This window comes from Strix aluco, chromosome 2 (genome assembly GCF_031877795.1).
Source record: "Strix aluco isolate bStrAlu1 chromosome 2, bStrAlu1.hap1, whole genome shotgun sequence".
Lineage (NCBI taxonomy): Eukaryota > Metazoa > Chordata > Aves > Strigiformes > Strigidae > Strix > Strix aluco.
This window is the reverse complement of record NC_133932.1, coordinates 91,245,736-91,263,566: the sequence shown is the minus strand read 5'-3', so window position 1 is coordinate 91,263,566 and position 17,831 is coordinate 91,245,736. Positions and strand designations below refer to the sequence as shown.

Sequence of the window (17,831 nt, the reverse complement as noted above, 5' to 3'; positions counted from 1 at the left end):
ATTCTCTGTATAGCAAGAGGCATGCCTTTTAAGATCAGGTAGACTTCTTATTTTTTTCCACGACTCCCACCTTCCCCATTACTTTGATAACAACCTACTCCATCAGTTTTTCTTTTTCCCTTAGAAGCTCTTCCAGAAGTTAAGGGGCATTTCTAATTTCTAGTGGAATTTATGGCTGTCTTTTGAAAAGCAATCTTCTGAGGCAGAGGAGGGTCTCCAAGTTTACTTGTAAAGATGTTACAATCTTCCTTATCTGTTTAGCATGAGACACAAAGAACTAAAAGAAACTGAATGTTTCCTTGCATACAGCCTTCCTCAAGGACAAATGTTCATTTCTACAGAGCATATCTGACAAAATCTTTTAGCACAATACAGACCCCTTTGCATTGTTCTTACAACTCCAAGAAGCAATGTAAACCTCAAACCAACACTAATGAATATACCTCTTGTAAGGAGATACTTGAGCTGAAGTGAGCTCCAACTACTAACACATGCTGAGAAAGTACAGATGTAGGTGGGATGAACATACTCCTTTATGCACTCGCCTATGAGGTCAAGGACTTGCAAGCAGTACAACTAGCAGTAGTATCCAGCTCAAGAAGACTGGTCACTCAAGCAAATTGTCACTCAAATGACAGCATTTATATTTTGTCTTTCAGCATCCAGTCTCTCCCAGGGAGATTATAATAGATTATTCTGTTTAATCCATCAAGATTTAAAGCTCATATGATATGTTTTCCACATAGATTGAATATATGTTACGCAAATACAAAGGACCAGATTCTGCTTTCATTTTCATAACATAAATTTAGCATGATTTCATGATCCAGTATGTTTGTAACTAGGTAGGCCTATCACCCACACACACTGAAATCATATCCCAAAAGACTTCAAACTGTCATATGCTTTATTTGCATACATGCCAAATACTATCAGTAACTTCCATTAATCCAACTAAAATGCCATTCTAACAATTCTTTTCATATTTAGCTATCCTTTAAAAAAAACAGTTGAAGCATTACAGGCCCTCACCATTTTAGGAGCTTTCTACTTAATTTGATCAGATCTGTTAATCTACATTTTACATACTTATCCTTTATATATAAATACATATGTACAGACACACCTATATACAGACATATACAAACTATGATGAGATTTAATACAGCTCAACTTTTATAAATTCCCTTGAAATTTTTAGTAATACATTACCTCTTCCTAAAAAAAAAAAAAAAATAATCATTTTAGATCTGAACAAATTACACATTTAGAAATTCAAGGTATAATGAATTACTTTCCAAACATACAAAAACATCAGAAATATCTAAGACACCTCCCTACTTACATTCTGCAGAACATTTAACTCAAGAATATTGTGGCGTAAAACCTGTACTTTGACTTGTGTTCTCCCCATTCTAGGCTAGTAAAAAAAAAATTGCTCTTTATATTATTTTAAATATTTCATTTCTCAAAAAGACTTGTTAAAAGATAACATACTTATTAAAAATTTTATGCTAGAATTAACAAGTCTGGAATTGATATGTTAAAGCAATCACCCCAGATATACACACAAAGGTTCAAAAAACAATGCAAATGCAATGCAGCAGTCTCAGTCAGTGGAAGGTGTTAAAGTTTCCTACAGTAAAATTAAAGAATCTTAGGAATGAGACAGCATTAGAAATGAGGAAAGACGCACAGAAAGACAATGCATATTTCATAAAAAAAAAAAAAAGAAATACAAAGATGATGCAGACTACCAAACATTTACACTTTTTAAAAAAAGTCAACATTTAAAATGCGTTTTCTTTCTCCTCAGGTAATAAGATACTAACAAGAAGAAAGGCAGAACCCATTGTGTGCAGTTCTTTGAAAAGACAGATTCAGTGCATGGAAGAAGTGACTGGGAGGATGGGCTTATTTCCACCCTAGCCAATAAGGAAGACCAAATACCTTTGTGCTTGTCCCGTTTATGCTTTAGTTGTGCTGGATGGGGTCTGATTCTGGCTAGAGCCTGTTCTCGATGGTTCATAAAAATAGGACCAGGAAATACAAGGGGGCCTGAGGAGAAACATTTTGCACATGCATAGGAGAACTCACAAAATGGAAACAAACAGTGTGTTAAACAAAATTCAAATTAAAAGCAATGGAAAAAAAATAACAACATAATAATCTTGTTTCCCTAAATTCAAAAGGCCCTAAATAAAAGAAAGTTTCCATTTCTTGATAATAAGACCAAAATATTATGTAAAGAAACAATAAATATCCCACAGTGACAGTTTTACCTGACCTTATAAGTATGTAACTGTACTTCAAGTAATGGAAATACAACAGACTTACACTGGAGTAAAATTTGATAGTAAATATCCATTACTGTCTTTAATAGTTAAAAAGATTAATTATCATGCCCTGCATCCTACAATATTACATTCAAAATACTAATTTGAAACAGTATCACCATATCAATACTAAATTTAAAAACCACAACTATACAACTGTAATTACCATATTTAAAATGCAGAGATATCACTCGTAAAGAAAAGAGCTACCCAAAACCACCTGTTTCACGATGAAAATTACTCAAATCATACGATTTTTTTTTTCTTGTCTACTTACTAAGTTTGAAATACATTTATTTTTTAAACATTTCCCATCTATGTAAAGGTCTTCAAGAGAAGATTTGTATTTGACGAAAGCAATGATGTATGTATTTAAAATTTTCTCCAGACTACTTTTTCTTTTTAAAATCTAGACTCAAGCAGTGCTATATGAAGTTTAACTGAGTCTGATTACATGTAGATCACAGACCAATTTGCTCCTTAAATCTGTGTTTTTCCTCTATTTTAAAGGTTAAGCATGCCACCAAGAATTTCTTTGCAGGCATCTTCTTCTTCCAGAGATCTCACATTCAATGGAACCATGAATCAGGAGCAGCAAATTCTTCCAAATGCCAGTCTTGCCATTCCATGGCTTCCAAGACCCAGTCCTTACATGAACTTTAAAAAAACCCCCAGAACCCCAACAAAAACCCCAAATCAGGCTTTATGTCATGTTATAAACAGCTTATGTGAAACTGTGAAAACAAGTATTCCTCCTCCTTCCCCAAAATCATTGTTACTCTATTTCCTTAGCTGAACTTTATTAACAAATTAAAGTAGGCTAACTTTTCATAAATGCCCACTGTCTCAGGTTTCCTGCTGTCACCTTCAATCCACCAGTTCCTTCACTAATAGTGAACAGCATGGAATGAAATTTAAGTGGAAGTTAGGCCAAAACTATCTAGCTTTAGAACCTTCAGATGAAGAAACCTGTCTTCACACACAGAAGTTCCCAAATTATAGCATTAACTTAAAAAATAAAATTTAAAATGTTTTAAAAATCCACTATTGCCTTTCCCCCTAACTTTGAGATTCATATATGTGTTAGCTAATATAATGGCCCAAAACCTCATTAATCATGTATGTTTCTACACACAGCATTGATTTTTAATTTTGGTTCTACTGTACTTATCTGGACTATCTTTATCCCAGAATAGGTCCCCTTGTGAATCAAGAACTCCTTCTGATGATCAAGGATCATCATTTGCTTCTGCTTTACCTTCATCTTGTAGATTCTTCCTTTAATTTTCTTGCTATTGCTCCCACTTTTCACAAACTCCTTTCAACTGGAGTTTCTATTTAATAGGTACATTTTAGGTAAAGATTATTTTCTGCCAGGCCACTTGCTGTGTTTAATATCCTTCTTCCGATCATTTAGACTCATACAAAAGAAAAAAAAATTACACTTTCCTTCTTCCCAAGTTGGAGGGGAGACACTGAGGAGTATACAGAGGCAGACCAGGAAAAGGCAAGAAAGAGAGACACAAATGACAAGCAGATTCTGAAAGCTAAAAATATTTGAAGGGCAGAGATACAGAGGAAAGCTGGATGAAGGAGAAAATAAGGTGGGGGAAAAAAAAGACAAAGAAAAAAGTAGTGGGACTTGCTTACTGAGAAGTTCCTAATGAAATACAGAATGGACAGGACAATATGACAAAAGTGAAACTTGGATTAGAAAAGCTGCAGAAAGAGATGCAAAGACTGCAAAGAGTGCATCCTGAAGTATGTGGATCTGAGATATTTGTGGATGATCAAACAGAAGTGATCTCTAGACAACTTAGACAAAAAATTCTGAAGTTCCAGAAAACGCACGCACAGCAAACAGCCCAGGGGTAAGACACAGCCCTGAAGGCGGCCTTTGCAAGTTTAGTGCTAAGAGCAAAGATGGCAAAAAAAGAGAATTTCAGGAAGACGGAAGTGAAGTACATGAGGCTGATTAAAAGAACTACAGGAGATCTGGGAGATAGAGAATGTTTAGGAAGCATAAAAGGCTGTCAACTCCAGCATGGTGCTAGCACACAGCTGCCTTTAGCTGCCAAGCCACTCGTCTGAATTACACTCCCTTAGTCAAAATGACAATTCTGTAACAGTATCTAACCTTCTGACCAAAGCAGGATTTATCTTTATTTCTGGATATTCCTATATGCCCTACATTCCCACCCACTATGTAAAGATCCTAATTCCAAAATAAAGTTAAATGCAATATATCTTCATTTTATAATCACTTGCATCCAATCCATGTAATGCAAGTCTGTCATTCTCTTTGGCTTTTTATGAGTGCTAAATCTGTAACATAATTTTATCGTGATAGGAAATATCTACATTTTTATCTACACTGTGATGCCTGCATGTTCAGTCATGTGTTGGCAAGATGTAAAGCACCTCCTCTCCCTCCAAAATAACACCACAGGAAACAAAACACTAGAGCACTTGATACAGACAGTATCTGCTCTCTGCTTACATCTGAGGTTGCCTGTACAAAGGGACCAGAGTTTAGGTATTATGAATTATTCTGGTGGAACAATTTAGCCGTGCATTAGACGCTTCCTTTATTTTGTTAAAAAATGCCTGCAGAGTATTATTTGAAAAACTCTTCTAGAAGCCTCCAACATAGATCTACATGGGGAATAACAACCTATTACTATTCTCAGCTATTTCAGTAGCTCAAGTTACAGAGATAAGCAAAGGAGAGTCACCGGTAGACTGCAATGCTGCTATTTTAAATCAGTTGCCATACAATGCAAAATGACATTCACTCTCTCCCTTTATTTTCTACAGAATGTTTTCCCATAGCTAAATTGTGAGGTTAAACATCCTTAGCACAGGAAACATCAAGATTAGCTTTTCTTTCTTAGTCCTGCAGGATCCAGGCCTTTCAAAATGGACTTTGTCTGGCAGTGAATTAAAAGCGTAAAGGAAAAAAAATACTTATCCACAGAAATAATTTCATTTTCTAGTGAAGTAGAATCTATTAAATAATTTATTAATTAAATAATGCAGTGGACTACAGGAAAACTTACACAATTAATATCATCCTACATGCACTTGCATGCTTTTGCATTCCTGGCCATTTAAGCACTTAGGCAGAACTATTGAAGAGTTTACTATTTGATTTGAATTTATATTACACATATTTTGATTTCGTCTAGTACCTTTCCCTAAACAAACACTACTAGGCAACCTGTGATTACAGAAGATTGAAATCAATGATCTCAAATGGTGACTTCTCCACCAGTGCACTGTATGTAGCAGGCTACCTGAGAAAATAGTACACAACCACACATCTGAAGAGTGTATCATGAGGAACATACACAAGCAATATAAATTAAGGTTGCACAGGAAAGTCCTAGGTTGGATGGCCCTTTCTGTTGTAAAAACTTATTTTTGGCTTCTTGAATACTTGTAAGAGAAAAAACAGGCAAGTTTTTGGTGGTTTGTTTTTTTTTTTAATAATAAAATAGGAAGGCAAAACCCTAATACAGAAAAAGTTATCTAATAGGTCAACAGGTGGTAAATTTTAAAGAAAAATATTTCAGAAAATGAAACCGGGGACAAATGCTTAGTTTCAGTTGAACTAAAAGTAGAAAACATTATACTGAGATCATGTCCCACCTCTATAGCCTTAAGGGAAGCAAAACTTAAGTGTTCTTATGAGGCAGGAATAATAGTTAAGATGCACGTTCTTTAAAACTATCAGTAGCAATTATTATGGCAGAAATATTTACAGAGAATGTCACTGTGCTGTCCAGGCACTGAAGTTAATTGCAGTTTGGTTTGTTCAAGACACTGCAAATAAAAATAGGATACATGCTTCCTTCTGTGTTCTTAAAGCTCTTTTCTACTGACACCTAAATTGTACAAATCAAAAAAAATTATTAGCGCTTTTTACAGGGGAAAAAGAGGTGCAAGCTACACAATACAAGTATGCAGGGCAATTTGGGGGTGATAGAGAGTGAGATGGAAGTATGATTTACAATAATCTTGACACCTTCTCCTTTCTGAATACTTTTACTTTGTATATACTGTTAAACAAATGTGAAAGATTAATTTCTGTATATAAACACATAAGGTAAATTAAAACAGTAAATACAAACTAGAACTGTTCTCATTGAGTCTACTGCAAATCTGAGTTCTAAAACTGTAATAGAAATATAAATATTTCTACTTTAAAAATCAGTTTTATTAGCAATCATCACCTCTTTCAGACAGTAATCACAAACTCAAGTACAACAATGTAATTTCACAGAACCATACCTGCTGGTCATTAAGGATGAAAACATTCAGCTTTCTCTTGAAAGCATTCTTAAAACAGGAAGTCATGTACAGGTTTGATATTGTTTCAAGTAAAAGGGGTTTTTTTTTGATTGGCTGTGATTTGTTTAAAGAACATTGAAACAAACATAACCTCCAGGTTCTGAAAGCATCAAAACAAATATTTAACTGAAACTATAGAAATAAGCTGCACTAATATTTAATGAAGAATATTGTTTTTGAATAGATAGTTCTGCTGTATATTTAGGTATATGTTCAGCAATGAACAGAGAATAGTGTTACTGCCAAACTGATTCCAAGCTCATAGCAGTTTGGGCAGATATTAAACAGATTTATATGATACTCAGCCTAGCACAGTAAAACAAATTACTGAATTAACTGAATCGGTCACACTTCAGAAAAATCAAAAATTGCCCAAATATAGGCAACCTCAGATAATATTGTCTCAAAACACAGCAGCTTTGACTAAAATTAATCAGTCTCCTGTGGGTTCTTTTGTTGTTCCAAGTAGAATAAGACTGATGGAAAGTAATTTTCCCTTTCTGTAAGGGCATTAAAAGCTCAGCCTTGGTTACACACCAAATCTGTATGTCACTGAAGATCATCTAAAGGTTGTTACATCATAGGCTGAGAAAGAGAAGTAGTGAAATATCAGTGAAGCATGAGACCATTTATTATCACCGTATTAGGAGCTATTTCTGTATATTTTAGCTTATTAGTTAAATATAGTTTATTTAAAAAGTTATTTTCTCATTCTCGTAGCCTTCTGAAAAAAACAGAATTATCTTTAAGCAATAAATTGAAATATTTGACCACTTCTAAATTCTATTACTTTAAATATCAATGTGAAAAAGTCACAGGAACAGATTTCAAGATTAGCTCCCTCAGTAAATGGTAATCTTAGGTTCATTACATTAATTGTACAATGTGGCCCAGGGAATTCTGTAATCCACTGAGGCATAATTTAATGTCCCCAAGACTAAAAAACCTGGTGTTTCATAGGAAAGTAAAAATAATCTAACCATGTCCTGAACATTCTAACATACAAAATTTCCTCATTACCACAGAAAACAATAAAGTGTAACTACTTCTACACTCTCCTCCCACTAGTCCCATCAAGCCCTAAACCAGCTTGAAAAACATTTCTTCATATGGCTCATCAGCTCCTTCACTTCTCACTAGAACAAGAGAGACAGTGAAATGCTGAGAAACATCCACCAGTAATATGTTGAAATATTATGATTTTGTATAGAAACTGTGATGAATACGGCTGGCTTTATTTCTCAAAAGGTCATATATCAGACTCAAAAATGTGGAATTGATTTTGAGCCTTCTTCACTACTCTTGTCACAGACATTAAACTAGAAGCAGAAAGAAGCTGCTCAGTGAAGTAGCTCTCTACTACTGTCACAGAAAAGCAGCAAAACTGGTCATCTGAACACACTGTACCTACTAGTTGCACTGAAAAGAGCAAAGAAATATAACTAATATTAAGAACTCTTACTTTTTTTAAATAGTAGATTTATTATCCCAAACTGAAACACTTTTTTCCACTGTTAATTTTAAGGATCTAATTTGTCACTAAAATAAAATTGGTTTTTTGTGTGAAACAACACTAATAACTGATTCTAAAATAAAATTTATTTACTGGTTACAATTCTATCATAGCACACATAATCTAATCTTCTATGACTCATTTCAAGATAAAAACCAGAAATCTTCAGCATAAGCAACTAAAATTTCTGAAGTTACTTACTACTTAGCATGGTACTGCTGAACAGCACATATACAGGTCCCTTACAAGAGTAGCAGGCTACTTTGACTTGGAAGATGTTTGAGAGATGAGTTAAACTGCTCTTGGTTGAAAATATAGTAACATTCAACTAGGTCATTGATACTGTAGCTATTAATGACAACTACTTCTTCCCAGAAGTAGTATTAAAATTCACACTTTTATTTGCATTTTTCTGCAAATATAAGATGAGCATACTCATCTTCTTCCACACAAGAGACCACAACTGACCTTGTGACAGACTTAAATGATTGTCATATACCTGTATACATAACCATCACTTCATCCCTTAATTCAAGTGGACCACTGGAAAATATTTTTAAATCAGAGGTCACTGTAACAAGACTAAATCTGGAGCTTTGGTAAGGAAGCACAATCAATCAGACCACTTAAAAACCTGGAATGTGGAAACCAGCATACTTGCAGCACTTGTGCTTTTATACCTCTGTCCTAAACTTTATTCCTATTTCAACACATTCAGGAGGAAAATGAGTGAGAGGTTTCTTTCTGATTTTTTGTTTGTTTTGTTTGCTTGCTTGTTTTAGGAATGAAATATTCTTATATTTACTTGAAAAGCTTTCATAGTCCTCTTGTTTATAAGTCATTCAAGATCTACTGAAAATATTTGTATTGAATAAAGGTCACCAACTGTAAATAAAGAGTGATCAGCAACATTCAGTGATGGATCCTATTCTTGACTATCAAAAACTACACAGGCTTTGTTTCTCACTGATATGGCATAGAAGAACAAAGGTCACACATTAACACACTACAACCCAGAAGTCATAATTCTGACAAACAAAACACTGTGCGCCTGAAGGAAGGACCCTAACAGAGCTAACCTGGCCTTTAACTGACTAAAGAATGTTTTCAGAAAAGTGAAAGGTTGAAATCTTTCTTTGGATCTCTAAACAGCTACTTCATTAGAAAGAATTTGTTGTTTCATACGCATAAATACTAGAAATTTTAGGGAAAACTAAGTCTGCCTATTCTTTTTAACATTAGTCTAACTAAGTTTTTCCAGGTTGCAAAACCTTTTGCACAGCAAAATGAAAATCTAGTATATTATTTAAGTGTCTCTCTCAGGAAAAGAAGAGACTCTGATAGATCTAAAACTTTCTTTTTTTAAAAGCGATAGATGGGCATACAGAAGGGATAAGCTGCTCTGATTCCACTTCTAACCACAGAAATGGAAGTAAACTGAAATGTTTCTCTGCTGTGCTTTTTTTTTTTTCCCCTCCCCAACTGAAATTTACGTCCCAGCTCTGTCATCATTATCTTTCTGGGCTGACAGCAGCAGCTTTCAATAATATCCAGGCATTCAATGAGGATTTAAGAAAAAATGATTTTTCGCTGTACCTAGTATTTGCCAGCAGTATGCAATGCAGTTCCAACATGACCTAGGCAAAGGAAGAAAAAAGGCTTCCCCTCTCCACGTCGCAGTTAAAATTAACCACAAAGATTCAAAGTAAAATAAATATTCCATCCTTTCTCACATACATAGGAAACTATAAGCTTTCTCTTCCTTGTTGGTTTTATTTGTGGTAAAACCAGTAATTTCTTAAATGCAAGTAAAATAAAGCCACAATTTTCCCCACAAGGTTCACTGATACGGAGTCTAGGAACTAAGTCTGATCACAACGCGCATTTTGTATCCAAGTAAAAAACAGTATCTAATTCCTAAGAGGAGAATCTAAATGGTATTTATTAACCCAGGAGGAACTTGAAGAGCATAGTATTCCAATCAAGTTGTTCCTCTTCTCAACATACAATAACCTTACAAACCACATCATGCCTCAGTAAAACATTATGATTTATATTAGTCTACATCTCTCAACTTTAGTTATTTACCAGATCAAGACACTGAAGTATTTTAAAACAGTAAGAGTACTGAAAACCTCTTAAGGTACATATTGTTTGTATGGAAAAACAACAGTAATTCTTGAGGTAGATAAAACACAAGGCAAGAAAATTCTAAAATAATCAAGTGTTTTGTTTTTTTAATTCAATGTGTCAATTTTTTCATGTCATTCAAATATAGAAAAGTTCATTTCATAAAACAAGAAATTCTGCTTATTACTATACAAGAGAAATTCAATAATGTATAATAATAAAATAGTTCATATTATAGGTAACTAGCACTGGACAGGCTTACAGTCAATTCAACTCTTTGTATAAAAAGGCATATAAACTCTTCATATAAAATCTTTTAGCAGCTACATTTTAAAAAACTATTTAAAAAACTATTATTCAACTAGAAAAAAAAAGAAAACTGGCTATATGAAAGTGATATAAAATGCTACTCTTCACCACTAAAATTCTGATTCTTATGAGTAGACTTTGTTAAACACACAGATTTTTCACAATTTTCCAAAACCATGCAAAATAACATAAGCTACCTATTTAGGTTCCCATTTTTGTTTGGTTACTGTATCGGAGCAAATCTAATTAATTTCCATTCTTAGAAAACAGACTAAGAAGTTTGCTGAAACTATTCAAGCCTCTCATCAATAAGAAAGCCACTTACCTCTTCCTTCTTCCAATCTATGTCTCCTATTTACACGTTGCCGCTTTTCTTCTTGCCGCAACTGAAGGTGTTCTTCAATATTAACTCCAGGAACAGGGACGGCTACATAAATTAAGAAAATAAAATATGTAAAACTATTCTCATGGTAATAAGCCTCAGAAGTTAAGTAAATGACAATGGAAGCCTACTTACTGCCTGCTCTTTACATGGCTCTGACACAATATTTAAAAATAACGAAAGGAGTTGAGTAAATTTGGAGAAGAGTTTTAGGCTTTATCTCTCAATTTCTTGCTTTTCGTGAATCTGCCACTATTTCAACATCATTGAATAGGCATATACACATTTACATTTAGTTATGTGTTCTCATGGTTATCTCAATTTTTCCCAAAAAAAGTTTCAGAAAGGATTATTAGTAAAACAAGCATAAAATTGCTTGTATTTTAGAAACATTTTAAATAGATTAGATATTTTTTAGTTTAAGAATGCTTTACCACTGTATGCTCTGTACTTACTAAGAAGCATGCAATTACTTTAATGCATGTATACATCTGTATGTAAATCCGACTTATTTACCAAACTAGCCAATTTAATAGGAATTTGAAACAAACTGATAAGCACTTTTTTTAAACAGAAAACATGAGCTGAATGAATGCAACAATAAAACTACTACAAGCACTACCTTTTTCCAATGTTTTTTCAGCAAATTGTAACAAGCTAGAAGAATATACCTCGCCCCCAATATCAAACAAAAACTCCACTTGGAAGCATTATCACTTTTCTCCAGACAAACATGGTTAACGCCCTCACCTCAAACTATGCCAAGCCCAGCACAGGACCAAGAACTGTTGTCTATCCTGCTAGGAGAGGAGTTGGCAAAGCGGAGGTTAACACAAAAAACGTAATTCCTCCCTGGTCATGCATGAGAACAGAGCCACGAAGCAGAGCTGCTATTGCCACATTCACCATCAGTATAAACCTACCTCCATGACAGCCATATACAAGCAAATTATATTTAGAAATATATGTATGGAAGTATCAGGACTGTACAGTGAGGTTATTTGGGGTCCTTAGTGTTAACTTATTAAGACAACTCCTTCTATTTAACTTTTTTGGTGAAAAAAAATCCCACACTCAAAGTATAGCACATATTTTCTATTATTACTACTCCCTCCTCTCAAGATAAATTGGTGAGATGTATAAATATTTTAAGTTGCACATCTGATTATCTTATGGTCTTTTCTATACCAGATACTATATCCACACATCCATGCAGGATTAAGGGCTCTAAGTAAATCTAAACACAAAAAAAAGGTAAGGAAGGGCAGTCTGATCTCCAAAAAACTGTAATTGCCCAGTTGTAAATCCAGAGAACACACTATTAAAAATGCTGTTATAACAGATCTTACAAGGCAAGATCACAAACTGCATTCTCCAATAATCAGACCAGTTGGTACTTTTTCCCTTAACGTGGGTATTCTGGGGGAGGGTGGGTGGGGTGGGAGGTGTTTTGCCTTTTTTTTTTTTTTTTAAAGTAATTTCCACATTAGTGGCACATTACTTTCTCTCTGAAAATTTCTAGGAGTAAAAAGAAAAAAGTTGTCAAGAAATTATATTCCCATCTTTTATGTGACTGCAAAAAATCCTGATAAAAAGTTTACAGAAAAATTTTCAGGCTATCAAAAAAGGACAGGAACAACTTTGTAGTATCAGCATTAGTATCATAACTGCACAGGTCAAAATGGCACACATGTCTATTGTAATGGTAAGTTTAAAATATTTCACTTACCGGAATGATCCCACTTTGCTATATCACCACTAAATAACCTGATAAGCAACATTTTAGTATAATATTTTAACATTTAGTATATATTATTTAGTATAATTTTTTAACAATATTATACTAAAACTGTCCTGTATGTCTAGAAGTCCAGTAATTTGATTTGAAAGAAAGAACTGCATTATTTAAGATACAAAGTTTTATCATATAGAAGAATCAAAACACTAACTGAAATATTAATTGAAAAGAATAAACCTATTTCTAAACTAACCTGTTACTCCAATTCAAGTTTCAGTCAGCAGTGGGATTGAGTTTAAAGAGTATAAACAGAAGTACTGATTTAAAAAAAAGTACAGTAAAAAAGAAAATTAAAAGCCAACTTGTTCATTTCATATCACTTACCCAGCAAGAGATCTAAAGGTATCATCTCTTTTACAGCATCAAGGATTCCTCTTTGCCTTGCTTCCTGGCCATCCAGTTCTCTAGCACACGCCTTGCAGCAGCCACATACAGCGCAGCCCGACTCACCTGAGCCACAGCCACAGATTCTGCAGCAAACAGAGTTGCTTTATCACTACCTTTTATTTTCGTGCATTACTGATGCCTTGGTAATTAAAATAAAAAGGCATATAATCTCTTCATATAAAAAAATGTTTTAGCAGCTAGCTTTTAAAAAACTATTAGTTTGTTCTATCTGTGAACATGTAATTTTTCCTGAGATAAACAGAAAGTCTGGCTAGTTTAAATCCTAGCTGCTGTTGCATGGTGCCAGGGAACATACACTGACCGAACTGACTTCTCAGCATTAACTTTTCTTCATGTCATTAAACATACACCACATGAAAACATGAACAAGGAAACAATGAGCACATGCAATGCTGGAGAGATAGTAATGGCAATATGTAACGCAGCAGCACTTTATGCAGCTCAACCCTGACGTAACAGATAAAAGCAACAGGAACAGCAAGACTTCCATCATAGGATGAAGAAAGGTTATCCCAAAGCCAGCAGTTATGTCAGGATACAGATTCTATCAGTGTTCATATTCAACAGCTTCTAGTAAAGAACTGTATGCTAAAAAAATGTTTAAAAATGCATTTAGAACTAAATCACCTGCAACCATGACAAGCTATTTACAAAAATTTTAACCTACTTCTGATTTTAAAAACACAGACTCTTTTTAGGTATGTTTCCTTAGACTGAAGTTTAAGAACACATCAACTCAGTTTACAATGCAATGTGTGCTTTAGCCATTCAACACACTAGAGCAGGTATATTTCCATACAGTTGCTTACCCTCCAGGTACTCTGTCAGGACGCCCACTACTAACACAGCTAGCTCCATAGCCCGTGCAATCTCCACATACAGTGCACACCATACACTGCTCCAGCTTCCATTTATGCATGCCTGGAGGACACATCATGGACTTCTCATCTTTCTCATCCAGTTCCTCTTCTAGGTCTTCATCCATTGCTGTTGCCATGTTCTCAACTCCAAAACCTAATTAAGGTATTGAAACAAGAAACAGCTGTTTTCTGCAGCCAACGGTAGCTACTGAGGAAGCTCTAAAGAACACTTGCAGATCAGATTTTACAAGGAATGGCTAGGCATGCCTGATTTGCATGCTCAGCCAACACAATGACACTTTTGAAACATCTCTGAGCATGGGCTGGGGTATACAGCTAGGTCTCATGACTTAAAAGGGAAATGAAACATTTATATTCAGTATACCAGTAACAGGTCATTTACTTGTCATATATAAAATACTGCAATCCGGCAGAGGTGAATAGGTATGATTTTTCATACCTATATTTAGGATTAACGGAAATTGTGTGGAGAAAGATGCAGACTTGCATTCATGCCCTGTTCAGGCAAACAACAGCCTCAGGACTGAATACAAACAAGGAAAGGTAGAAAACTACTTACTATGACAATGGCACATAGTCAGACAAGGAGTGACGAGGTTTGGTTTTATTCATTTGTTTTAAAGAAAAGCTTTTTCACCAACAAAAGTAGGTTGTGGGGTTTTTTTTAAACATAACTAAGTTTATTAGTATGTGCAGAACACCAAATACCTGACAGTTGAACTGAAAGCATCCATACCTGGTTTTTTTTGAAGCATGTTGCATGTACTTAAGCTTTAGTATTGGAATTATATTTTATAATAAAATGCTTAGCTATGTTCTCACTTGTGATACTTTCCAGCACACAAAACAAAAGGAGAAGTCTAGGTCGCTCACCTTTTCCTCCCTGGCTCATCGAGCCTGTGTCTCGTCCACACTGTCCTTTATTATTTACGCCAAATGTCCAAACTTCTCCATTCTTCATTAGCACACAGGTGTGAGCTTTGCCCATGGCTACTTGAGTCACAAAATGGCCTTTCAAATCTGTTACTAAACCTGTAAGACATAAAACAGTTGAGTGGTAAATTGCACTTTCTACCCGAGAAGGAAGCTTCAGTGACATAACAAAATTGCTAGTGGATACTGACAAGTTTTAAATTAATGGCAAGGAAGAAAAACAGCAGATATAAAAAACAAGTGCTAGAATAAGAAGTGAAAGGAGAATTAGGCCTAGGCCATTTGTCCTGCAAAGAAAGGAGAGCCAAAACCAAACCAAACAAACCCTACTGCAAATCACTTGTTCTGAAAAACAATTCTAAAGGAGTTATAACGCCATTGGAGTTTATTCCTTCAATATTTTACTTAAATTGAGATGTACTGGATCACCTGCAAATTCAAAACAGGCTGTCTTGTGAGCAGAGGAAGGTATAAGGCCTGGTTTCCTGCAGCCTGTTCATATCAAAACATGTCTCAATTCTGTGACTTTTCCCAGGGTGGCCTTCTAGCATCAAATTAATAAAACAAATATTTTTTTTTTCTCCTCAGTGGAAGCATTAATTTGGGTATTTGGCACCAGTGCTGCTATATATTTTTACAGAACTTAAGAAAACTGTCTTCTCTTTCTATCCTTCTGTCATATTTGGCTGAATCAGCAGAAATTCAGAAATCTATTAGAAGACTAAGAAACACACAAACATCATTTCCACAGGCTAAAAACTTGCAGAATAATTTCAATTACTCTAGTTGTGAAATCACTTAAAAAGACAGGTATTAACTTACTTGTACTATCAGAGTAAATGGCATCTTTTCCAAACATGTAGAGTTCTCCATCTTTTGAAATTACAGAACTGCTTCCATTATTGCACGCTGTAGATATAACAATCTTCCCTTCCATTTTAATAATTTTTTTGGGCTTATATGGTTTTGACTGCCGTCTGCTTTTAGCTTTAAATAAATAAATAAATTGCAAGTCATTCTACCAAAAAAAACCTTCAAAGGCACAATAACATTTGTTTTATAAGGAGGGGTTAGTTTTCAGACTGCTACTGAAAAAAATTCTATCTGTATGCTCTCCTGGCCTAATTTTTATTGGATTACACTGGTTTCTCTCAAAAAATTCAATGGCAAGCAAAGTCATGATTAGACAGGTATCTTTCAGGAATGAGTCTTCAAGTTTTTCTTTATATATATACTGAATTATCTTTATGAACTTTACAAAGCAGTGAATAGTGAGAAGAATATATATGACAATATATGCAAAATAAGTTCAGAGAAAGGTTACACAAGTTCATTTTTTAAAAAGAAAAACATTAAAATCTCTATTTATTAAAACCACATTTAGAAAAACTTCGAGTTACAACAGATTCCCACAAAAGGAAAAAGGGAAGAAAAAGTACTGGGAAAAAAAAAAAACACCCCTCAAAAATCATTGTTTGCAATCTGGCCTCAAACGAAACAGTAACATAGCTAGACTGGATAAAACAACTAACAGCTGCCATTACTGCCTGTGAATTTTCACCCAAGTCAGAGAACTGCTAGCTACTTTCACTTGCTGACAGTTACCAGCTTTCTACAAAGAACACATGCGCACATCCTGCTGACAGAAAACCAGTCTCCCTGCGCAGGTTTAAAGAAATCAGGGGAAAAAATTAAAACTTGTGTATATCCACTCTGAGTCAAACTAGAGAGTGACAAAGAGAACCAGATGAATCAGAAGACAGTTGAACTCAGAAAGACCTTGCTCAGGTCCTCAAGCAGATTCTTCAGTAAGAAGAATTTTGCCAGTTTAAACAAAAGCAGTGACAGCAATTTACTTCGAAGTGTTAAACTTCTGTTTCATCTGAAATTGTAGATTAAATATACAACAAAAAGAATCAGTTTAATTGTATTTTGGGTAACTTCCCAATAACTGTGCAAAACAATCTTGGAATTTGTGCTTTTAAATACATTTCCTAGAATCTTTTTGTTTGAATCTCTTAGATTTACTCTACATTTACTGGAAAAAGTAGTATGATTTTGTCCCACAGTTTTCAGTAGATTTGCATTTAAGAAGACTCTACAAAGTTATTACAGCACATACAAAGTTTGTTATAGAAATAATTTTACACAGGAGTACTATTAACTTCCTCTCTCTTGAACACATTCAAGAATCCACTCCACATGCATTATCAAACTTTAAAATGTGTTCTTGCCTGTATTTTAGTTGTACTACATGGGAAAACCCACACATTCTTAAGGAATACTGTCAATGTAGTTAATCTTTCACAGGAAGAGTAAGCTAAATACGCTTTGTTTCTGCATGAGCTATGCCATACCTCACATACGCAGTCCACTGAGTTTTTGTTAACAACTTTCTTGAAAGGTAAAACTTCTACACAGTTGATTGAGACAAAGCTGGACTCTACTGATGCTGTTTATCAAGATTTTAAATCTATTTCAAAATACTATTTTAAATCAAATTTTAAATTCTAACCATCTAGTACTATCTAAAGACTTGAATTTTATACCAACATTCAAATGTTATTCACTATATTTCTAACTGACTGCACTGAGGCACAAAATTTCAGTCGGATTAGATCTGTGTTTAAATTCTATGGCTAGCAGACTAAACTTTTCCACAAACCTGCACTGTGAAAAATATATTCATTTTAATGGTAACAAACTACACCATTAAAACAGAACATTACTGAGAGATTAATCTGAATTTGAGTTAGGCTTCGATATTATATGAAAATGCTATCTATGA

The 17,831-nt window shown here is 34.4% G+C and overlaps 1 protein-coding gene across 20 annotated transcripts in view; it reads right to left on the bottom strand.

Moving 5' to 3' along the window:
* The window catches only part of MYCBP2 (MYC binding protein 2), a 204,488-nt gene that overhangs the window by 130,926 nt on the left and 55,731 nt on the right, over positions 1-17,831 (bottom strand). For 17 of the 20 annotated variants that reach the window (XM_074815495.1, XM_074815477.1, XM_074815481.1 and 14 more), the window contains exons 13-18: positions 15,866-16,030; positions 14,984-15,142; positions 14,039-14,243; positions 13,146-13,291; positions 10,967-11,068; positions 1,951-2,058 (exon numbers count right to left, since the gene is read on the bottom strand). In XM_074815495.1, the coding sequence (XP_074671596.1) occupies positions 1,951-2,058; positions 10,967-11,068; positions 13,146-13,291; positions 14,039-14,243; positions 14,984-15,142; positions 15,866-16,030 (885 nt within the window). Of the gene's footprint in view, positions 1-1,950; positions 2,059-10,966; positions 11,070-13,145; positions 13,292-14,038; positions 14,244-14,983; positions 15,143-15,865; positions 16,031-17,831 lie in introns of those variants that run through there. The other 3 variants (XM_074815482.1, XM_074815487.1, XM_074815497.1) reach the window with 3 other exon arrangements.